A 23,787-nucleotide genomic window follows, 5' to 3' on the forward strand; every position below is an offset into this window, starting at 1 on the left:
TAGCAGAACATGTGCTAGATCTTTGCTTGCCTCTGCAAGCTCCTATTCACTAGGATTTAGAAAAGGCGTCTGAGTTGCTCTTGCTCAAAAAAAAAAAAAAAAAAAAAAAAAATCTATTTCCTGCAAGTGATATGTTTGCTAGGCAAACAGCTATAAGTACTCAGCAAGTGAGGTTCTTCAAAAAAGATATCAAGTGCCAAGCATAGCCAAAGATATGTTAAGTTTTCCATAAAAGTGAAAGGAACAAGATAACACGACAAAGAACCTTATGCACTTGGAATAGGCGATCATGAATTTAGGGCAGGAGCTGCTAAGTGGGCTGCCAGACATACCAGCTCTGCTACCTTTATGTTGGAAACTTATTCGTTGTACTTGAGAGGAGCACGCACACCAGCAGTGTTATCTCAAACACCCCGGGTGCTGTGCATTAACCTGCCTGACCCTCATCTCATTCGGATGGGACAGACAGTAAGGATAAGGGAAGCCCACTCCACTAAGTGCTTTAGCTATATGGCCCTGATATCTGGTAAGACACACTCTCATCCTAACACCCGGCACCAGCTAGATTGCCTCTAAGCAGCAGTATAGAAATGTCCAACATATCTGTAATTGCAAACTTAGGATCCAGTATTGTTCTCAGCGATGGCAGTGAAGGGAACATCAAGGTTGTAACTGCATCTCTGCGAGTATTGTTTCCACATCAGGACTGAACACTGTCACCACGGATGTGGGCTTTTGAATTCTAACATACGTGTCTCAATTCTGTCTCTTCATATTGGTTGTTGAGATGTGCATGAAGAGACCTGTGCTTTTACTGGGAGATAAACGAGTTCATGACCACCTGATATAGACTCTCCTTGCTACACTGAGAGTCTGAGCCTTAGAAGTCAGGAAGAATTCTCATTGTATCGTCAAATCAATGGAAGAGAAGGGCGTCCATCCTAGCTGAAACCTGAGCTTCTTAAATATGAGAGAATTATAAGAAAACATTTGACATCTGTAAAATCAGTTCTCCTCAATGCATGTGAGAAAGGACAAGCATAGCCATTCTGTGCCGAGCTATTCACAAGCATACTAGTCCCCCATTATCCACAAGAGACACAAATATACCGGTTCCTTATGCCTGCAAATAGCCAAATAGGGAAATTCTCTATCAGGTACCGTAACAACCTCATAACTGTTTTTGAACTCTCACAGAAAATATAGGAATTTATACTTTAGCAAAAAAATTTCTGTCACAAGTGATTAAGTGGCAATACTCTCCTATGCCTTGGACACATATCAGTTCTATTCAGAGCACTTAGGAAAGACCACAACTTTCCACAAAACTGAAAACTGTCTGGGAAACCTGTCTGGGGAAGAGTAATTCCCTGATTCCTCTATCACCTTATTTTCTGTTGCATGCTTCTCCTTTTCCACTTTGGCCAGAGTCAGTTCAAGATCATCGATGTCTTTCTTCAGCTCGGAGCACTCATCTTCAAGTTTCCTCTTCTTTGCTGTCAGTTCAGCATTCGTCTCCTCTTCATCCTCCATTCTTTCATTTAATTCTTTAATTTTAGCTTCCAGCTGGATTTTACTTTTGATAAGTCCTTCACATCTCTCTTCAGCATCAGCTAGATTTTCACTCTCCTGTTAGAACATATTGAAGGCACGTTATATTTATCATAAAAATGACAAAAGGCAACATATGTTCTTCAAGTGCCATCACTAGGAAATGTATTGCACAAGTCAGGACAATTTCCTATGCAAGTCACAATTTGATGACGAGGAAATTGTCCTGCTCAGTTATGGTTAGGAAAGTGGACCATAATTCCATGGTAGAGACACTTCCTTTCAGCTAGTCAGATGGTTTGACTACAACACCATGTCAATAGATTCACAGGGTTCAGTCGTGAAAAGGAGCCTGCAAGGAATCAGTGAGATAAATAGGTGGGTAGCAAGCTGAATTTCATGGATGTGGATTAGCTTAGATGTGGATTTCTGAAACATATAACATTTCAAAGTCATCTTTCATAGAGTGTTGGATGATTCCATCTTTAATAAGCTCCTCCAGCTCTAATGATACAGGTCAGACTGTCTCTCCCCAAACAACTTCTCCAACTTTATTCACAAGAAGCTAACCTTGCTTCCATCATTATCTAATCTCTCAGCCAAGATAGGGTCAAGCTCGACCTAAACTTTAGCCAGCAACTTTTACTATAACTAACATTTGGAGACACAGGATTGACAGATAAAATTTTGTCTAAATTAGAGCTACTGTGATGTATTCTAGGCAGAATACCAGAAGAGGTATCTGTTGCCTCCCCAGAAGAGTCATGGCTGAAAGCCATCACTGCAGTAACAGAAGGTGGTATGTTTAATTCTTTCTCAGATTCTGACTGAAACCCATGGCACACTGAAAATAATGGCTAGTGAGTGTGCATATTCTGAGGACAAACTTGGAGAAGGTGGTGCTTGAGGAATCTTTCAAGCAGGGTTGACAAAATTCCCCCAGGAAAATGGGACTTAGTGAGAACGCAGAAAGGACTCCTCCAGTACTGAAACAGTGAGGAACTGGGAGTCAAGAAAGAGTTAGACAACACACTTGAGGGCAGTGATATACCCTAGAAGTTCTTTTATGTTCTAAAAGCTGAAATCTGACTGCTTTGAAAGGCATCCTAACCTGGAAGTTAGTTAACTTAGTTAAACCTGGGCTTCTTGGTTTTTTTGGCTTACAGTCCATGAAGGGGTTCAAGTGAAACTTCAAATGCTTGTAAACTAGGTGGGTTCTGGAGAACAGAGCATTAAGTACCAAGCAGGGTACAAAGAAACTCAGAAAACTGGGTGAGGTTAAGTGGAAGTTCTGAAAAAGGATTCAGGTAACGAATCTGATCTTCAGCATGCAGTTACAGCCTCAGTGCTTGAAACAATACAGGACTCTTGGCAAAGCCCAATTGGTCCAACCCAAACCGTTCTATGATTCTATGAAAAGTACATGGAAAGTGACAGGTCCACTTGCACCAGACTGCCCTCGGCCACGTAGTATCTTGTTCCCTTTTAAAACCTGACAGTATTCCTCTCTTGTGCAATTTCAGTCTCTGCTCAGCGGAATTCAAGAGAAGAGCATCAGTCTGTTCCACAGTTTCAGTCCTGTCTCTGACAGAAAAGCACTCCTGCCCTGGCTCTGTATTATGGTGTTCAGCAGATGCTGAAACAGCCTGTAGTTCATCCAGAACCAGATACCATTGTTAGGAGGCACACTGTGCTTTCCACACTGTGGAACATCTGATTCTTCCACTGATGGTTGCTTAATAGTGAAGTGGGTTTACATGGGAGCCCAGACAGAATTTCCTGTATCCATACTGGTGGTAATGTTTTAGATGTGCTTTGTACTCACTTTGCTTCGGTGTAAATGCCAAGACCAGATACAAACCAGTGGAGAATCTGTCCCTGTTGCATGTCTGCTTATGAAGGACAATGGAAAAGAGAAGGGAAAGAGCAGCAGAATAAAAGGAAGCGGGGTGAATCTGAAAATGGAGATTACTCACAGATTGAACCTGAAGCTGCAGGTCATTTTTCTCCTGCAGTAAGGTCACCATTTTCTCCTCCAGCTCCTTCCTCTTTGCCTCAGACTTTGCAAGATCTTCCTTGGTTTTCTCAAACTCCTCCTTCACGTTGGCCATCTCCTTCTCAGATTCTGCACTCTTCAGCAAGGGCTTGATCTTGAAGAACAGCTTCATCCAGGGCCAGTGCTTCACATTCATGAAGGACCGAACATTGTACTGGATTATGTAAATAGATTCTCTGGAAACACAAGAAAACACACTTTATGAGGCTGGTGAGACTTGGGTTGGAAACAGACTCTGATTATTGGCCACACAGCTTCAGCACTTTTCTCAAGGAACTTCTTCATGAGACTTTTTTTTCCTCACCTCCCTTGCTTTTATCAAAGAGTCATTTCTAGGCCCTTGATTGCAGAATGGCTGGTTCATTAGCATGAAAAATAACTACATCTGGATATAAGAGGGAGAAATACTCCAAACCAGACAAACTTATATGGCATGTTGCCTGGGAATCTTTTAGTTGTTGTCAGTATTTTCTTATATTACCTTCTTTCATTCATCTTTTTAAATTCAGATCTCATGAGGTACCCTCTGCACAGAGCTTGTGTGTGAGTGATGAGACTCACAAGCTTCTCATCTCTCATCTCTTCTAGGAGTCCCAGGAGACCTGCCTTGAAGAATACCTAGAACATAAAAGAGGATCAAATGGTTTGAGGCTTAGGCAGATACACAACTGTTGGCAGCTGATGCAGGGTAGTACAAGGCAGTTTTGGAAAAATGCCTGCAGAGTAAAGGTTTAACAGCTCGAGAATATTTGTGTCAGCATTCATATCCTCAGTGTTCCCGTGATTCATACAGGTCACTCCTTGTATTGTCTAATAACATTATTGCAGTGTTATTTGATGCTTGCTCCAGAGTAGGTTGTGGAAGATCTAGCTCATCAGTAGTTATTAAACACCTGTCAGATTAGTGCTATATCCTACTCTGTCTCTTTGCTGTACTCTACCTTTCTATGTCTCGATGTTCAGGCTCAAGATTTACTCTGTAAATTGAATTAGAGATGGCTTGAGGAGCATACATGATGTCTATTCAGTAGTGCAGGCAGTTAGGGGTTTGTCCAGAGATAGTACTGCCTTGGTTGTGCTGATCAGACAACCAGTGTCCCACCTAATGCTACTTTGGATATAAAAGATAGACTTGTATGTGTGCCTAAATCCCCTGAAAAGTCTGACTGACCAAACTTGTCTGAGCCTTTCTAACATGCATTGATATTTATAAATGAGTTCAACTGGCAGGAGAAAGGGACAGCACTAGTTCTAGTTGCAGCCACACTAAGTCTTTCTTGTAGTGTGGGGTTCCCAGAGCTGATAGTGCTATGCCTCATACATACCCCCAGAACCAGACAACTTTTCTGTACTCCTTCTTGCTAGTGGTGTACTTCATTTCTAACCATTGTGAAGGCTGATTTCATATGCAAGACATACTTTCAATGAACAATATTTTTTATATTAATTATACCCACTCTTCCACAAGGACTTTACCTTTGTGTGGCCAAATCTGTATTGGTTGTGGTCAACATCAATGGAGGAAAGAAGCTTTTCTGAAGCCTTTTTGCTGTCAATGAATTGGCCTTCTGGAATGGCTGAGGCGTTAAGAATCTTGTACCTGTGGTAAGACAGGTTGCAAGACACTGGTTGCAAACAGGGTGAGGAAAATAGAATCCATCATATATCATAAAATAATGTGATTGGAAGCTCAGCTGTCTGAAAGCGGCTGAATGTGCCATCTGAAATCTAGACAGTTTTGGCTGAACAGAACGTGATGACAAGGGGGCATGTCTACTCTTCAGGAATCTGTTGGCTGTGTAACAACACAGTATATTGTTACATACAAAATTAATGAGCGTACTTAAGAGTGTCTGCGGGTCCAGGAATTAGGAAGAACATAGTGAGAACATATCAACCTCTTCTCATCTTGTTTCATTGAGTAGAGAAACACTACTCAAATTAAAGTTGAAGATGAATCAGATATATTCCAAAGGGAATACAGATCTTGCTCACAGAGTCTACAAGTTGTACTACTGAATCCTTGAGTTTGCACTAAAAATGGCATGGCATTATTCTGTAAAAGCTAACAGCAGTATTAGCATTTTGCAAGGTAACTTAATGATTAAGGTAATTCTGTGTCATGGACAGGACCACCTAATCCTTCCTGAGGGGTTTCTTTAGATAGATCAGTGAGGATAAGTGACTGTACACTGGAGCATTACTTATTCTCAAGCCTACCTTGAAAGAGAACATTTAAAATCTAGAGAGTGATAATGGTGCAGTGAATTTATTCCGTTTTATGCTTCTGTTGTAGTTCCTCCTGAATGCCAGCAAATTTCCTTTGAACTATAAAGCACTTGTTGATTCTGGACCTTGGCCATTACAGACAGATTCCTTCATCTGTCATATCAAATTATGATTTGACAATTGAGAGCAGCTTATGTCTTACTGAATTAAACATCAGGTTGCAGAGTATTTTCAGAGAAGTCTTGGGTCCTTTCCACACCAGTTCAGCATGGAAGATGCTGCTGTTGCATTTAATTATAGCAGCAGCCAGTTCTGATTCAGCTCTTTGTAGCAACTGAGATCACATGAACCTGTTTAATTTTCTCAATTTTAAAGATGAGGAAAACAAGGCACAGGATGCAGACCAGTGCTGACAGAGCACAGAAAGCCATGGATTTTTGAATGCTTGGTCAGTGCACTGTAAGGAGGCTGCACTGGTGAGTATTGGGTTTGTATCTACACTCTGGGAGACTTACAAAGAGCAGTCTATAATGCCCCCTAATTCATTGCACTACAAGTGTTTTGCATCTCTTTGAATTATTGGGAATTGACTACAGTCTAGAAATTGTACTGGTTCTGATGAATCAAGAAGTCTCTGGTCTGATCAAAGAGGGAAAAGACTGGAGTGACCTAAGACAGTATTAATTACTTGGTTCCCTCAAATGCCACTAATCTAGTCAGATTGTGTCTCCCATGATGTCACCAGACTTGTCACCTGAGTGGTGGGTTTACTGAGGCCTTATCTTAACAGGAAGTAATAACTGAAGACCTACCGTTGCTTAAAGTCTGCGTAAAGGATTCTACTCGGAAAACCCTTCCTGCAAATTCGGATGCCTTCTAGAACCCCATTGCACCGCAACTGATGCATCACCAAGTAATGGTCCATTTCACCTTAAAAAAAAAAAACCAAAACAACAACAAAACATCCATGATGAGTCTCATTTCTTTCAAAGAATCTCCATATCTATTAGCATTCCAGAATGACCTCTCTTTTTTTGGTAACATGTGACCAGTTCTTGATTAAAGATGCAGGAAGTGAAGACAGAACTTGCCTTCAATTCATACAAGTTGCAGAGAGCTTCTTCAGTGAGCTGAGCTTTACTAACAATACTAGAACTGGCAGTGCTTGTGAATCACCAATGACCAAAAGACATAAGGCCACATTACTAAAAAATGACAGGAGAGTGCTTTAGGAGACCAGCTGAAAAATCTTCAACAGCATCAGCATCCTCATTGGATGTAGGTAGAGGTGGCACAATGTAGTACCATCTAGACAATCAACTCTTCATGTTATGTAAGATTTTTGCCTTGCATCTGTGATACAAGTATTGAGTATACTCAACCTTGATTAGATTTGATAGCTAGATAGATTACCACACAGGAGCGGAGAAGCAGGTTGCTTAAAGCTCTGTCTGCCTGTAGAGGTCAGTTGATTAAAATTGGAAGAGTTATCTTTCTCCTCCTAAAATATCTCTTGGATATAATAATCAACTGTATTTCCAAGTCTTATTCCCAAGTATGACAAACAAAGTGCAATTGACAGAATAAAACCCTCTTGGAATCACTTTGTCATGCAGAAATTTCCATCAGCTGCTAGAGACATTAATTAATGCAGAATGGTCCGTACCTTTAACTTTATCTTTTCAGTGTAATCAACAAAGATGTACCCAAAGGGATTATTAGAGAAATCAAGCATAAGCAGCCTAAAACCAGAAAATGTCCAGTTTCTCTTCCTTCACTTCACTATCCTTTATTTCACTCATACAGTGCTACTTTTTCTTAAAAGGCAGAAGTCAAGATTTGCTCTGAGTCACCTCTGTCAAAACAACCAACTGAACATTAAAATGACAGCCATATCTGGCACAATCATTCATTCAAAGATGCTTCTGCATTTTAGTAGGGCTCCTTAATTTCCCCCTTACACCCTCTCAACTGTCAAGACCCCAGTGGGATTCCTCTTTCTTCACTTTAGGATATGAAGTGCGGACATTTCCATTTGGGCTTCATTTATAGTCAGTGGAGCGAAAAAGTTTCTTCTAGCATGTGATTCATCTTATCCTAAGATAGATGTATAAAAGGGGACAGATGAGTCATACCTTAAAATGCCAGCTTCTCTCCACTGAATATAAAAGTTTAGATGAATAGCTGAAATGTGAGTGTCTTACATATGTGTGTTGCTTAAATCCTGCTTGTGGTCTTCAGGGTTACACAGAGAGAAGTAAACATGAAAGGTAAGAAACATTGATCTTATTTCCTGAGCAGATTAAGCAGATGCCAAGCTCCTGTTTCCTGGTACTCCTGTTGCATCCACTATGTTCCACCAGTATCTACTTATCATTCTGCCAGTATCAGACCTCGTAATGATTAGACTCCTAAAACCCACACGGGCAAGTCTCTCCCCAAGTACTTGAATTTAATGGTCACATGAAAATACTCACAAACTTGACTGTTCTTGGAGACTAAACTCTATGTAAGAGTTTAATTAAATAAAGGAAAAAAGTGACTGTATATCAAAATGCTTTCCAAGCACTAGCAGCACCCGGCGGCTTGTACAAGGAATTCTACAAACGATGTATTTCTTTGACAGTCCTCCAGCACAGTGAATCAGATCCTAACACTGAATATTTAGAAATTGCTGAGCGTTCTTGAGCTGAACCAAACAGTTCTGAATGACACAGTGGTCCTTGGAACTAGGCATTTGTTACCGATTTGCTAATGCTGCTACCCACAACAAACAATTTCATCAGCTGTAATAAATCCCATCTTTATATTCAGCTCTGTACACATGTTAAGCAAAGATGGGTAAGTGTTGTGGACAGTGTAATGCTCAAAATTTTACAGTCGTCGTGAACAATACAAGAGGTTTTACTTGGGCACTGTCCCACAGGCAAACTTCCACCAGAACTTGACATGCAAAGTGAGCTGTTCTAGAAGAAGTTGTGTGGAAGCTAAGCAGGACAATTCCCGCAAGGAATTGTCTTCAAATTATGATGATGGACTTACCAGGTGTCTTGGTCTCATTAGGAATCAGGCAACGCACAAAGTGGGGATGGGTACTTCTTAGATTAGTCATCAACTTGTTTAGATTTTCCTGTGATAGAACAAAACATGGTTTTGAGCTTTGAGCTACAAAGCTTTTGCATTTTTATTCAAATGTCGAGGAGTCATTGAATCACAGAATGGTTTGAGCTGGAAGGGGCCTCTGAAGATTATCGAGTCCAACACCCCTGCTGTGGGCAGGGATTTATTTCACTAGAACAGGTTGCTCCAAGCCCCGTCCAACCTGATCTTGATCTCTTCCAAGGATGGGGCATCCACAGCTTCTCTGGGCAACTTGTTCCAGTGTCTCACCACCCTCATGGTAAAACATGTCTTCCTTATGTCCAGTCTAAACCTATTATTTTTCAGTTTAAAGCCATTGCCCCTTGTCCTGTCACTACAGGCCCTAATGAAGAGCCTTTCTCTGTCTTTCTGATAAGCCCCCTTTATATATTGAAAGGCTTCGATGAGGTGTCCCTGGAGCCTTCTCTTCCCCAGGCTGAACAACTATCTCAGCCTTTCTTCATAGGAGAGATATACCAGCCCTTAGAACACTTTTGTGGAAGCATGACTCATTTAAAAGGAATTTCACATACCCTGAACACAGCAGACACCGTCTGGAAAGAACCTCCCTTTTTCTTAGCACCTTTCTTGCCACCACCACTGTCACCTTGGAAGAAATATATAGGAGAGGAATGGTTAGAGTAAGCAGCATGTTTTTATCACCTTCCTTTCTTTGGTCATGGGCCAATAAAGTAACTAACTTGATTTTCAATACTGACCCACTGCTCCATGAGAGCTTCAGTGAACTGCTGCTAGCTGGTTTCTGATCAGTGTATGATGTATTTTGTCTCAGATGCATGACTGAGGTTGCGTCATAATGTATATGGCTTTGGTGGTATGAAACGCTATGGCCTGACATCAGTTTCATAACAGCGTACTTTGTGCTACTAGTCACATTGCTTTTACTTGTAGACATAAGCTCATTTTAAATTTTCTTTTTAATTAGGTAAAAGGCTACAAGAATGTGGCTCAGCAGTGGACGTTTGTTTCTTCTTTAGAAAAATCTCCTAATTCAATATTCCACATAAAGAACAGGGGTCTATTCAGAGTTATGGCAGCCCCAAGTCAGGCAGCAAATTATAGTCTTAGGAATACAAGTCCAAGCAGCTCAGTGCCTTTTCATATTTGCTGCACTGTTGAAGCCAATCAAATTGAGACTTAAATGGAGTATTTGTGCTCCAAACTTCACATCTTATCCAAAATTTTATCCCCACAACCTTTTCTTCTCGCCTTCCTTATATTGGTGATACCTACAAGGACTGCAGCTGACTCGTCCCCAGTATTTCCTAGGAGCTTGCTCAGACACATTGTTGTGTCAGCCAAACTGAACTGCAGGAAAGTCCCCGTGCAGTACTCACCTGAGCCTCAAACCCTACTGTCCGTGTGTCTGATGGCTGAGTTGACTACTACTGTATACTGCCTCTTTTTTTTTTGCCTAGCATCCAGGCTACAAGAATATTGAGGATTTTTTTTTTTTTGTAGAAATCTGCGTGGCCATTTTTGGTAAGGCAGACCTATTGACTGTCCAACTTAATGGTCTTCACAAAAAAAAGACCACAAAAAAGAGCAAGGGATTGGACTGATGCCCTTAGAGGACTTTTAAATTATATTATCTCTCTTTCATTTTCCCTTGCAACATCAGGACTTCTCAGATGGATATCAAATAGTTCCATAATCTCTTTGAAGGTGTAGGTTGTGAAGCTCTCAATTTCTTTTAGTTCTTCCAGTTTACCTCAAGAAACAAAACTCTGTCCCCAAAGACTATAAAGTGCTTGCACTTTACACATATTTGGCAGCTATGTAGAGGATGAGTAAGCATGCACATGATTCACAACACAGTAAGTCAGGAAACGTAAACCTCCTGTCACTTTGTTTTGGACTTGCTGAGTTTTACTTCTCTGTATCACACGAATGTGATGTTTTCTGCAGTTCTGCATGTTGGTATCTTAGTTTTGGCATATCTGGGTGCACACAAGAACAAGGTCACATTAGGGGATGATAGAAAGTCTAGAGTGTACCACGGAGAGGAGGAGCAGAAGTGGACTTCAGTCAATTCTTGTCTCATTGATCATCACTGAAAAAGCACTTACTTGTTTCTGCAGCAGCATAGTTAGAGAAAAGGAAGGACAGCAGCTTCAAGGATGATTTCTGGTACAGCCCCACAACAGTTTCATTCAGGGGATCCTTGTTCTTGTCAAGCCAGCCAGAGATGTTGTAGTCCACCGTGCCAGCATAGTGCACCAGGGAGAAGTGGGCCTCAGCCTTGCCTTTGACAGGTTTGGGCTTCTGGAAGTTGTTGGACTTGCCCAGATGTTGGTCATAGAGCTTGTTCTTGAAAGAAGTGTCAGTTGCCTTGGGGAACATGCACTCCTCTTCTAGGATAGAGAAGATGCCCATAGGCTGGAAGAAATATGAATACATGACAAAAGTAAGTGGTGGGGAGAGGAAAAGTAAATAAAACGTCACCTTGCGTATTATTTGTGGCTGGTTTCAGTAATTTGTACTGCACAAGTCCTTAATACATTTTTCTATTATTTGCATCCTAGAAGCGTCTACTTCTTTCCTGTCGTTACCAGAGACTACAGCATTAGATCAGTGTGGGTGTTCTGATTCCTCTGTCTCTAATATTCTATGTTGTAGATATGGAACACAAAATACGTGGACATGGAACAGTAAGCGTGAGCGTTAAATATAGCAATAAGCAACAGGCACTAGCTGTGAATGGTAGTGCTGGCTGTAGGTGCTGCTATGCAGTGGGAAGTGTGGGAGGTTAGCAAGAAATGCGAGGCTCTTGTGCAAAGATGTAACACATGGGTGTGAATATTGAGCAGTGAACATGCACATGGGATGGCTGAGTGACTCACTGGGCGTGAGTGGTAGTGCTAGGAGCAGATACCTATAAGCTCTGGAGAAGGAAGACATTTGGGTGTGCACATACTGGATTTGCACGTGATGTGTAAGTGCTGTGCCCAGCCACTGGCTTGTAACGTGGCAGTGAGGAGTAAATTCCCTCTAAGATCCCCAGTGCAGTAGCAGTGGGCAGTGAGAGAGGGGCCAGAAAGAGCTGAGTTGCAAGAACCAAGAACTTAGTTCTATCCATTACTGCAAGGAGTAAGACTTCAGGTTCACCTTACTGCTAAAGGCAGTCTTGTTAAAGGCACTAAATTAACATTGTGTACTCCTTCTCCCTCTCACGGCAGCCATGCTGTTCAGGAAACCATTGTTTGTGCAGAGGCAGCCTGTTATTCCAAAAACCTGGGTTTTATAAACTGCCTCTTCTTATGAGGGTCATTCAACAGTAGTGTGTCAATTTATTAAGAATGACTGATCTAAAATAAGTGACCATGAAAGAAATATGCTCTCCTAAAATGAAAAAAAAGACTTCCTCTACCTTCTCAATGAGCTCAATGCAGGCAGCCAGGTCCATCCCGAAGTCAATGAACTCCCATTCAATTCCCTCCTTCTTGTACTCCTCCTGCTCCAGCACGAACATGTGGTGGTTGAAGAACTGTTGCAGTTTCTCATTGGTGAAGTTGATGCACAGCTGCTCCAGGCTGTTGAACTGCAAATTCAAAATACAAAAAAAATGACAGTTAGTTTGGAAAAGTCATTAATAGGCAAGCGTACCCACTGTAACTCACATCAAAGATCTCAAAGCCAGCAATGTCCAGAACACCGATGAAATGCTGTCTGGGCTGCTTGGTATCCAGCTGTTGGTTGATTCGAGTAACCATCCACAGGAACATCTTCTCATAGACAGCTTTTGCCAGGGCACCCACTGAATTGTATACCTGTAAGAAATGCAGCTGTGGCATTAATGAAAGTTGTTAGCTTTAAAGGTGAAAGAACTCTCTAAACAAAATGAAAAGCTGATCAGCTGTCCAGGTACCTGTTGGACATTTTGTCCTTTAGTTACATATTCATTTCCAACTTTCACCCTGGGATAGCATAGAGCCTTGAGCATATCAGCGGAATTCAGACCCATCAGGTAGCCAGCTTTGTCAGCCACTAGGATCAGAGACAGCAAACGAGTTCAAAAGAGACAAAGAAAGGGTGTCCTGGCCCTCTAGGATGTTTCTGTTACAGGGAGCCTACTTTTGGTGCTACTGAAACACGCCTGTTGTCAGGGGAAGCTCCTCTCCAGTCTGATGGAGCATGGTTTCCCCCTCAACACAGGCGATATCTCTGCTACATCGCGCTCCTGTTCCACACCTGGAGGGCTGCAGCAATGCTCTGTCTTTGTGTCTACGTTTCCTTGTGGAGCATAAATAAGTCATTGACTTCGTGGAACTTGCAATAAAGTTAACATTAGTTTCTGGAAGGAAAAATCATTGTCAAAGTGTTGGGTGCTTTACGGGGTGGGGCTGCTAGCTTGTCTTCTGGTGAGGTTCACAAACTCTGCAGCCAACGCTACCTTCTGTGCTGTCTGGTTCCGCCTGCTCCTCCCGCTGCTTCTGCTTGAACTTCATGTTCCCGTAGTGCATGACAGCCCCTGTCAGCTTGTACATCCCCGCCTTCTCATCGGGGCTGAAGCCCAGGATGTCCACGGCGCTCTGCAGAGGCAAGAAGCAAGTCAGGAAAGGTCAGAAAAGCACGAGGGCTGAAGCACAAGGTGCTGCTAACATGCACGTGGGCTGCAATGGGAAGGTGGTCTTTCTCCCCTGCTTCCCCGCCCTCGCCAAGCGTGTACAGCACCGGCCTGGTGTTCCGCTGTACTCACATCCGTTGCCAGCAGCTCCTCGCTGTCGTCAATACTGGCAACAGTGACCTCTCCTTGGCTCACGTAGGGGAAGTCGTAGGGGTTGGTGGAGATGAGGAGGAGATCTGCAGATATACAGGGCATCATTGATGGCACTGGAGCAGGTCATAGTGGAAAGAGAAAGCGCTCGCTGAACCAAGCCCTGCACTGCTGGCACTCACCAATGAGCTCCGGCTTCTTGTTGGACATTATCTGGTAAAAAATATGATAGCTTCTTTCACTGGCCAGCTGGAAAGTCACTCTGGATTTCTCCAGAAGATCTAACCAAAAGAGAGATGCCATTAGTCTCCTGGTAAGCTTGAGATCATAAATGCGCAAATTCTGCACACGCTGGCTCGCTCCAACTCACAGGTTTCAATATCTGCAGAGGCCAGCTTGCCAGTTGTTCCAAAGTGAATCCGGATGAATTTTCCCTGTCAAATAGTACAGATCAACCCATTGGTTACAGCGATCAGTGAACGAGACACGTATTAGATGTCTGCATTCCAGCGGATCTGAAGTGAACTCACAAAGCGTGAGGAGTTGTCATTCCTCACGGTCTTGGCATTGCCAAAGGCCTCCAGCAGTGGGTTGGCCTGGATGATCTGATCCTCCAAAGTTCCCTAGTCACAGGAAAAGAAGGTTCTTAGCAAACTTCAGTACTGGTTAATAAATATTGCAGAGGAGATACTCAAACTGAGCATTTTTACACTTCATACATGATTTTAACCTAAAATTTAGCAGAGTTTTTAAACACTCATCACACATGAAATTGGTTTCAAAGGGAAGAGTGCTGACAGACAGGTCTGTATTTTCTTTCCTTCATGTACCTGCTATGATATGTTGGTTGTCATATACAGAGTCACTATAGTGAAGCTCAGGGAGTTTGAAATCCCTATGAGAAAGGTGCTTCCACATTCCCTTTCACAAAGGCCAAGGCAGATAAAGAAAATGTGAAAATTCTGGGATTTTTTCTGGAGGTTACTTGGGCCCAGGACACGCAGACAGGTACAGCCTTCAGCAGGAAGCACCAAGGAATGGAGAACGTAAAGTTTTTGAATCGCATTCAAACAACCAGCAGCCTTTCAGAACGCAGAAATCCATCTCCAGACATGCTCTGAGAAGAGCGGACAAAGCCTGGGACTCCAATCCCAAACTTAACAGAACATAAACTGAGGTGGTTTTTTTTTTTCCCTGCATGACTGCAGAAAGAATGATCAACATGTAAAGTTTCAATATTGTATTGTATCACTCTTGTTAACTGCAAAAATACGGGAGAAAAGACGCTTCTGTGACATTATGTCTCCTTTTTTTTTGTGCAGTATGGTCCAGGAAACTGTCACTGTGTGCTTTTTTGGAACAGCAGAGCAAACCTTTTTCTCAAGGCTTCTAGCAAAGTCATGATCCCTATGTAGTCAGGGCACATAAGCGTTGCCAGGGATAACTTCCAAGACACTGATGGAAAATAAAGAATGAGGAAAAAGTAATCAGGTTTTATCCAGATGAAAGATCTGAGACACAGCTCAAGTTGCTGCACTTTCGTACACGGTGTTCAGCGCAACCTTTAGTATCTTGCAATGGAGAGGGAGTGCCATTCCCAACACTGTCTGCAGATGGCACAATAGCTTTTAATTAGTTTTTCTTAGTCCACCACGAAGATGCCTCCTGTAAAACTAAGGTAACACAGTAGCATATGAAGCACTTTTTTTTTTTTAATTAAGGCGACATAGCATATGAAGCCCTATATATATATTTTTTTTTAATAAAAACACCAAAATCCCTAGAGTAATGCCTTCTCACATGTGAGAGGAGAGAGAGGTGTGTGTCAGTGCAGCTGACTACACCAACACCAAACCTATTTTTAAGGCACAGCTGTGACCAGGGAATTGTGAGCATCATGCATGGAGAAAAGCATGGAAGAAGACATCACAGTTCTTTATATCAGTTCATTCTGGAGTCCTGGGTGACAAAGTGCTAGAGGCTGAGACAGTATTATGGGGAAATGCTATTTCATTCTTCCCTTATTCATAGACTCTTGACTGGCATCTGATTTCAGCCTGCTTCTGAGATAGGATGCTGGGCTAGACAGAACTAAAACCTGAGTGTTTTATTTGATGTTCTTATGAACTATACTCTGTTACAGAGGTTGTGACTACTGAAAAAAAATAGAGTATTCTGTGAATAAACTCAAAGCTGACAGAACAGGTTGTTGTTGATCTGAAAGCCAGGCGATTTTCCTTGTATCAAACATGGTCATTACATCTCTCAGCTGTCTCAAAGTTTATCAGTCCCCACATAGTGAGCAGCTGGTGAAAGCTGAGCCCAGGAGATTCTGAAATGGCACTGATGGAAAGAGTGCTTGTGATGAACTTGCCTTGGCCATAACACCCCAATCACAGACACCTGCCTCTGAGTGCGAAAAGAATATTCAGCCTTGGAATGTCCTTAGGTTCCGCTGTGCCCTTGGGTACTCAAATAACAGGCTGACAGGTGTCACCCGCTTTGATACACATGCCATCTCAGACCGTAGTCACACACACTTGTGCCGCAAGGATGTTTGTTGTTTGCTCTGTGCTAGGGAATGAAGCCCACGCCTTGCAAACGCACCCGTGGGCTGGGATTGCAGCAGCTGGGCTGCTCAGCAGAAGGGGGCATCAGGGCATGTCCTTTCTTCCCTGGAAGGATCCTTGCTGAGGTTACTTTCTAACTGTCAGGCAAGTGGTCCCAGCTGACCCAGAACTGTCCCTTTTCTTATGCTGCCCCTCAGGGCTGTTGCCTTGACCACGGGCAGGAGAACAAGCCTGTGGAAACTACTGCCTGATGCAGCTGAAGTGACTCTTCACCTCAGCACAGCCACTCTGGGGTCCAGAGTTCCTGCACTTCCCCTGTCAAAGGAATAGGAATGGGAACCAGCTGCTCTCTTTACACTGGCAGCTGCTCAGGTGCTGTGGATGGGGCCCAATCTCATAGAATACTAACAGATAGACACACAGACAGGCAGCACGGGAAAACCGCTATCTTACATTATTTTCCTCTTCCTGGTGAAGACTTCCCCTGTGTAAATGGGGACTGGAGAGAAACTGAGGCTTAAGCCTTTCCTACATGAAGGAAATGTTTCTTTAAGTGAAATTCCACTGGTGTTCAGAGGGATGGAGGCTGGGTAGCAGGGGTAAGTGAGCATAGGTGTGCTCAGACTGCGTCCTGACTGTCTCCCCAGTTGCACTACACCTTCTGCCTTTTGGTAGTCCTACAACCCAAAAGCACGCATTGGCGGTTCCTGCTCGGCAGGCACAGCCTTGGACAAACCCTAGAAGGGGGAGCAAACAACATACCTGCATTTTGCCGGGCTGTTGGTCTTTCTTCTTCTCACCAGTAACTGCAATTGTTGCAAAGTACTGGATCACACGCTTCGTATTGACAGTCTTCCCTGCACCGGATTCTCCACTGTTGAAGTGAAAATATTAAATGTTGCAGGAAACATTTTTACTTTGCTGTCAACTTTGTCACGCATACCAAAATGTACTCACGTGATGAGGATTGACTGATTGTTACGATCTGAAAACAAAGGCACAGAAAGAACTGTTCAAATGAGATGTGCAGACCTTCTGTTCATCAGACGTAGCTGACTTCAAGGGAAAGAACTATATTGTACCTGTATTTATCCCTTTGTAACCAGGTAAAGTAAAGTCTGCCTGTGGATTTTTTTTGTGCGCAAAAGGATGGAGCAACGCAAAATCTAACTCCAAGCAGTGGTTCTTCATAAGGCTTCCCACTTGCTATTTGTTTTCTTTTATGTGTAGAACTTGGCTTAAATATTGTTTAATCAGAATCAGATTCTCTGCTGTGTTCCTTCCTTACTGTTTCTTTAAATTTGTTACTAGGAGAATGGGCACAAAGCCATATAGCTAGCTACTGCCTTTCCTTCATTATCTGACAGCGCAGAGGTCATTAAGATGTCCCTGCTCCTTGCAGGGGAGTTGGACAAGATGACCTTTAAAGGTCCCTTCCAACCCAAACTACTCTATGGTTCCATGATTCTAAGATGCCACAGGCAGTCTGATCTTGAGTTGTGCTATAGGACTTTGGGAGCCATTGCCATCAGGCATTGAGTAGAACAGCACCTAAGATGCTTAAACTATCAAGTGTTCCTTGACCAAGCAGCCAGCCCTGCATACATCAGGGCTTCCCATTCTTGCCAAATGACTCACCGGTCAGCATGGATTGATAGGCATTGTCAGAGATGGAGAAGATGTGTGGAGGGGCCTCCTGGCGCTTCTTGCCTCTGTATCCAGCCACCACCTCCGGGTTGTACACCGGCAGCCACTTGTAGGGGTTGACGGTGACACAGAAGAGTCCCGAGTAGGTCTGCGAGGAAGGGAGACAGCACGTTGGCTTCCACTTAGCCCAGCAGAGCAGTTCCTCCCAGCTACCCAAGGGAAGAGTGCTGCTGGTACTTACGTAGATCATCCAGGCTGCATAACGCTCTTTGAGGTTGTACAGCACAGCGGGTTCGTGGAGGTGGGTCATCATGGCCATGTCCTCAATTTTATCAAATTTGGGAGGGTTCATGGGAAAGACTTCATCATCCTTTACAGTCACAGTCTGACAAAAGCAGAAAGGAACAACAGGAGAAGAAATCTAAGCCACATATGTGCTTGAACTGGATGATCATGTATGATTAAGAATTGATATCACTTACTGTATCATCATATGTTTTAACTGTGACTTTGTCACCTTCTCTACTCTGTATAGTAGCTTTCACATACATTTGCTTTTCATCCACTACAAAACAGGCTGCCTTAGCATCAAATGGGCGATTCTGGGCTTCAATTCTCTCCTTCTCAGGCTTCCGTAAATAAGGAGCAGCTTCTCCAAAGATTGCCATCTCTGCATCTGAGCTCATGGCTGGAGTTGCTCTGGAAGATTCAGAAAATTTTCAGACAGTCTGTGCATTTGTAATTTATATTAATCCAGAAAGTTGTCATGCTCAATGTGTAAATGGAAGAGGAGGACTAACCAACGTCAGACACTTAACTTCTGCCTCAGTTTTAAGTATCCTCCGAAGAAGTCCTAGTAAAGTTTCTTTTGTAGGCAGAGGTGTATTGTCTTGGAAGACATTCCTCTTAAACAGGATGCCTGTGTGCTCAAACGAGGGCAGAGAGAATATGAAGCTAGAAGCCTTCAGAAGTTTCTCCTGCTGTATCTTCACCTGCTATCCACACAACTGCACAGCCACACACACGTACCCACTTTGATTGTTTTATTACTTCTAAAAACGTAGACACAAGTAAGACCTGTAAGTTAAGCAGATTGTCTCTCACACAATTTCTAAGTGGAGGTATTCTTAGCACCCTTCTGTTTTCTATGTTTTAATACCAAGCAGGGAAAGTTCAACTAGTTTCTGTTTGACTGGAACAAATTGTGAGAGTCAATCATCACCTAACTACAGCCAAACCTGTTTATCATACAAAACATATATAAAACGTCTTTTTTGACCTGTGGCAAAATTAGCCAATAAAGGAACATAACATATATTGAAGGTAATAATTAATAGCATAGTATTATCTAGGTAAATAATTATTTGATGTAACATTTCAAGTAATTTAAATTACAAAGTACCTTTTAGCTTTAACATGTTGCATAGAGTAATATTGGTTATGAATCATTAAAAGACAATTAATGTATACCAATACGTTATCAGAGATTCAGTTAGGAGTTTGTCTAGTAGAAATATTTCAGAAAACTGTTTTATACTCAGTTTTATTTTAGACTTTTACAAATATCTAGTAAAAATTATTCAGCACAAATAGATGCTCTTGGTTGCTACAGTCAGAAGGACTGATGTGGTTAATTCAAGAGCATCTGGGAATAACACAGGCAGAAATAATGTAGGCAGGAACTAGCATAAACAACATGTTCTTCCCCAGGCAAGCTAATATATAGGCTAGCAAAATAAAAAAAAAAAAAAACCAAACTAAAGTCTTGCTACTTCATGGGCTGTCTGATGCACTGTGGTACTAAAAAGATAAAGCAACAGAATTAGATGACTCGGATGTATACTTCAAAGGCATCACAGTACTGAAACTATCAACACAGAGTGGTTTTATGTGCAAAAAAAAATGAAAGGAGTCTGAAGGCATTTGTAATGCTGATTTGGACACATTACTGTAGAAATGTGATCTCTCTCAACAAAACTATCTGCTCTTGGATATGCACCTTGCAGTCAAGAGCCTTTAATACCCAGGGATTTCAAAGCCCAGAAACTTAGAAACTATTATTCCATGTATTCAGAGCCCAGCATTTATGGGTATGTGATCCTGCTTCCAAGTGGCTCAAGGGAAGCAACATAAAAGAAAAATAAATTCTTTCAGTGTCCATGGAAAGATTAAGCAGAGCATCAGAAAATGTGAATAGGTTATCAGAAAATTTCTCAAGGGGCACAGTCTGTTAAACTGCTGAATGCCTTTGATAGACAGTAGTGTAAAATTTAGATCATTATGCACAGATCTTTATGAGAAGGCATTCTCTTAGAGAATGCCCTATATTTCCATTTTCAGCTCCAATTTTAGTGAGCATTTTTTGGTGTCAGCATGGAAGTCACGTGTGGAGGGTTCCTCCTATTGCTCTGGTGAACTCTCCCAGTCACTCAATCACTAACCTTCCCCAGGAAGCCTAGAAGGGAATGGTGCATATTAAGTTCTCTGTGAAGGTAACTCGGTACATAAACAAATCTGTATCAGACAGGAGACAAGATTGTCCTGATCTTTGTTCTGGTTTCAGGACCTGTGTGATAAGCAACTTTGGTTTCAGGCTTCGAGCAGTTGTGCAGACGACAGGGAGTGAATTTTAATTGTCTATAAATCCCAGAATCCCAGGTTACACCACAAAAAGACATTACTGTCTGTCTCTTGTATCCTCTTGGATAAGCTTGAGTATCTGTCACCTTTCTTTTCTAATTGTCACACTTCAGCCCCACGCTACACAGTCTCTCACTCACTCCCCCCACCCTCCAGTGGGACAGGGAGGAGAATTAGTAAAGAAAAGAAGGCAAAACCTGTGGGTTGAAATAAAAACAAAGGTTTAAGAAATAACAGAAGAAAAAAAAACAGAGATGGAAAACCAAACAAATAAAACCAAAACCAGAAAAACTAAACCACGTAATTTACAGTACCATAGCTGACTGTAGATCCTGATGCCCAGCTTCCTCCCAAATAGCAGGAACCTCCCCTCAGCACCCTCCTCCCTTTATATACTGGGCATGGTGTCCTATGGGATGGGATGGCCCTTGGGCCAATTTGGGTAAACAATCTCAGCTGTTAGCTGATCAATAACCCATCCCAGCTGTGTCCCCAGCCACAGGGGCCACCAGCTCCAGCTCCTCTCCCAGCTCAGGTGAAAATTAACTCCATCCTAGCCAGAACCGGGACACCGATAAATGAAGTATTTCCTACCAAGAACTGTGAATATGCTCATATTGATTAAAATAGCTTATATCCTTTACAGTGAACCTGGTTCTACAAGATGGTCTTTTATCACTTGCCCTTGCCATTGTCTGGGTGAGCTTCACTCGTTGCTCAGGATCAATTACCAAAACTACATGCTGTTTGTTAAACCCTTACCTTCAGAGAACTCGCGAGGTAGTCTGCTTTCAGTATCTGTGTGGAATGGTTAAAGAAAGGACAGAGAGAGTTAAATAAAAAACAGTCCATTGTCTTGAGCATATGCTCTGTCAAACATTTATACATCTTGTGTAGTCTCTTCCAACAGCTGAACTGTACACAGAGCATTACAACTCTTGGACTAGAGCCAAATCCCACAGAAAATCTAGTGTTCCTCCCCACATTACTGTGATCTGCTGAAAACAAATCTAGTATGTAGGAAAAGAGGTGGTGGATGCCCCATCCCTGGAAACATTCAAGGCTAGGTTGGACGAGGCTCTGAGCAATCTGATCTGGTTGGAGATGTTCTTGCTTCTTGCAGGGGGGTTGGACTCGATGGGCTTTAAAGGTCCCTTCCAACCCAAACCATTCTGTGGTTCTATGATTCTATGAGAAGACAGCTACATTACATATATTTTTCCAGTCAATTTCAACTGCCTTCAGAGTTAGTTTTCCTGTGCCTTTCATAGGGCTTAGAGGTAGCAAAGTTTGTAGAAGGCCCCTCCAAAGAATGGCATGGTGTGGCTCTTCTGCTTCTGCACACACCATACTGGAATATTTGGGTCATACAACCTTGGCATTGCCTGTGTTGACCTGGAACATTAGAAGTGGGGAATAAGAAGAAAATTCCCCTACATACTCCATCTCTTTGCAGAGCTGTGGAGATGTCATGGTTAGAGTATGAAGCAAGCAGATGGGACTTACCGTGAGATTCTGAGGTAACAAAGAATAAGGTTGCCTTCAGCTGTGGCTCTTTATATGTAACCTCCTGCCCACGCAGCATTCAAGCACTCTATTTTTGGTCAATAATAATTTACTCTTTAGTTGTAAACGTGTTGAAGCTGTGATCTCTCTGCTAATTAGTCAGAGATAGGATTGGTTTAAGGTTGTACGGAGTCAGCTGCACTGACCTGTTCTTTTCACATTGCCCTGTGCCAGGATGGAGGATGGAGGAACGCAACGACAGCTCTGATAATGCCAAATAAGGCAACACTTGGTTCCTGACTTCAAGAGCTTGCTTTAACCAACAAGATGGGTTAGGTTTTTTTTCTAACTATGCACAATTATTTCTTTATGGACTATGATTTTAATGGATCTTAAAAGCTTGAGACAGAGTAAGACAGCTGCCAGCTTATGGACCACAAGACAGACCTGCAGCCCTGGCCTGTAGGTTTATAACACCCATCGGTGTGCAGGCGTCCTTGATGTCCCAGCCTGCAGGAAGGAGCCTGGCTTCTGTGCCGCTCCGTTATCCTGCAGAGAATGACAAATGCTAAGGGAAGAAATGATAGGAACCAAACCCAGTCAGTCGTGCTACTTGATGAAGGCATGTGAGAGTGTGAAAAGGTTTATTCCAGCAAGGTTACCAGATCAGGGACCTTGTCAGTTGGGAAACTAAGGTAAAAGGGGAACAAAAACCAATATATACAGAGAGACAGACTTGACAAAATAATTATGGGGACAATGAGAAGAAAGAAACCTCACCAGTCACACTGATCCTGATGTTACACCTTTAGATTAAATAGTTCTTAATGGATTTCTTCTATGAAATTACTCAGTCATTTTTGTAGTCCTGTAAGCATTTAGCATACACAACATCCTGTGTCAGTAAGTTAATTGCATCTATGAAGAGCAACCACTTTTATTTATTCTGAGCCACCCATCTGAAAAACTAATTGGTGTCATCTACAGTGAAACATTATTTCCTGTCTGCTCTCTTTCTCCACCCATGCTTTTATACTTCTTAGTAACGCCTAATTCAGAAGGAGTCACGTTGCTTTGTTCACTATTGTTGTCCTTCTCTAAGCCTTTCCCAGTTCATTCATCTCCTTTTGGGGTACGTTTAGCTAGAACTGCATGCTGTGAGTACATCATGTATTTACACACTCACATAGTGCTTTCTCTTTGTGCTCTCTATTCCTTTCCTAATAATGTAAAACCATTTATTTCCCTTTTTGAACCATTACCAAGCATAGAAGCTAATGTTTTCAAAGGAATAGCTATTGTATCTGTGTGATCTCTTCCGAGTAGTGATGGCCATCTTAGAACCCATTTCTCTGTGTAAAAAAAGGGATTATATTTTTTTTTTCATGGGCATCATTTCACATTTATTATTATTAATTTGGTCTGCAGCTTTATCACTGAATTACAAGGTAGTTACAATGAAGAAAGCAAGGAATGAAACTCTAAATCCTTTCTCTTTGAAACTGCTCTGGTATGAAGAACAAAATCAAGTTGTTCTCAATTAGAACAAATATGAGAGAGCCAGAGATAACGACAGCTCTACAGGATCACCAGCAAGGAGGTGTCCGTTTGTGCAATTTCGTCAGTGATTTCTTGCTATGAAATATACAAAGAGGCGTTTGAATAAGATTTAGCAGTAGAGCTAAGCAGATACATTTCCTAATCGGTAG

General features: G+C 42.2%; 1 protein-coding gene across 1 annotated transcript in view; it reads right to left on the reverse strand.

Annotated features, from left to right (window-relative positions):
• The window catches only part of LOC104473060 (myosin heavy chain, skeletal muscle, adult), a 31,874-nt gene extending 13,256 nt beyond the window's left edge, over positions 1-18,618 (reverse strand). The window contains exons 1-21 of the mRNA XM_086762644.1: positions 18,415-18,618; positions 18,174-18,317; positions 17,924-18,080; positions 17,243-17,270; positions 17,048-17,159; positions 14,246-14,338; positions 14,086-14,149; positions 13,898-13,996; positions 13,698-13,801; positions 13,392-13,530; positions 12,867-12,985; positions 12,619-12,768; positions 12,369-12,539; positions 11,068-11,377; positions 9,511-9,584; positions 8,879-8,966; positions 6,649-6,766; positions 5,084-5,207; positions 4,089-4,225; positions 3,528-3,783; positions 1,387-1,629 (exon numbers count right to left, since the gene is read on the reverse strand). Of these exons, the coding sequence (XP_086618770.1) occupies positions 1,387-1,629; positions 3,528-3,783; positions 4,089-4,225; positions 5,084-5,207; positions 6,649-6,766; positions 8,879-8,966; positions 9,511-9,584; positions 11,068-11,377; positions 12,369-12,539; positions 12,619-12,768; positions 12,867-12,985; positions 13,392-13,530; positions 13,698-13,801; positions 13,898-13,996; positions 14,086-14,149; positions 14,246-14,338; positions 17,048-17,159; positions 17,243-17,270; positions 17,924-18,080; positions 18,174-18,317; positions 18,415-18,618 (2,934 nt within the window). The remainder of the gene's footprint in view (positions 1-1,386; positions 1,630-3,527; positions 3,784-4,088; positions 4,226-5,083; positions 5,208-6,648; positions 6,767-8,878; positions 8,967-9,510; positions 9,585-11,067; positions 11,378-12,368; positions 12,540-12,618; positions 12,769-12,866; positions 12,986-13,391; positions 13,531-13,697; positions 13,802-13,897; positions 13,997-14,085; positions 14,150-14,245; positions 14,339-17,047; positions 17,160-17,242; positions 17,271-17,923; positions 18,081-18,173; positions 18,318-18,414) is intronic.
• Between the last annotated feature and the right edge of the window lie 5,169 nt (positions 18,619-23,787).

This window comes from Chlamydotis macqueenii, chromosome 18 (genome assembly GCF_036417535.1).
Source record: "Chlamydotis macqueenii isolate bChlMac1 chromosome 18, bChlMac1.mat, whole genome shotgun sequence".
Lineage (NCBI taxonomy): Eukaryota > Metazoa > Chordata > Aves > Otidiformes > Otididae > Chlamydotis > Chlamydotis macqueenii.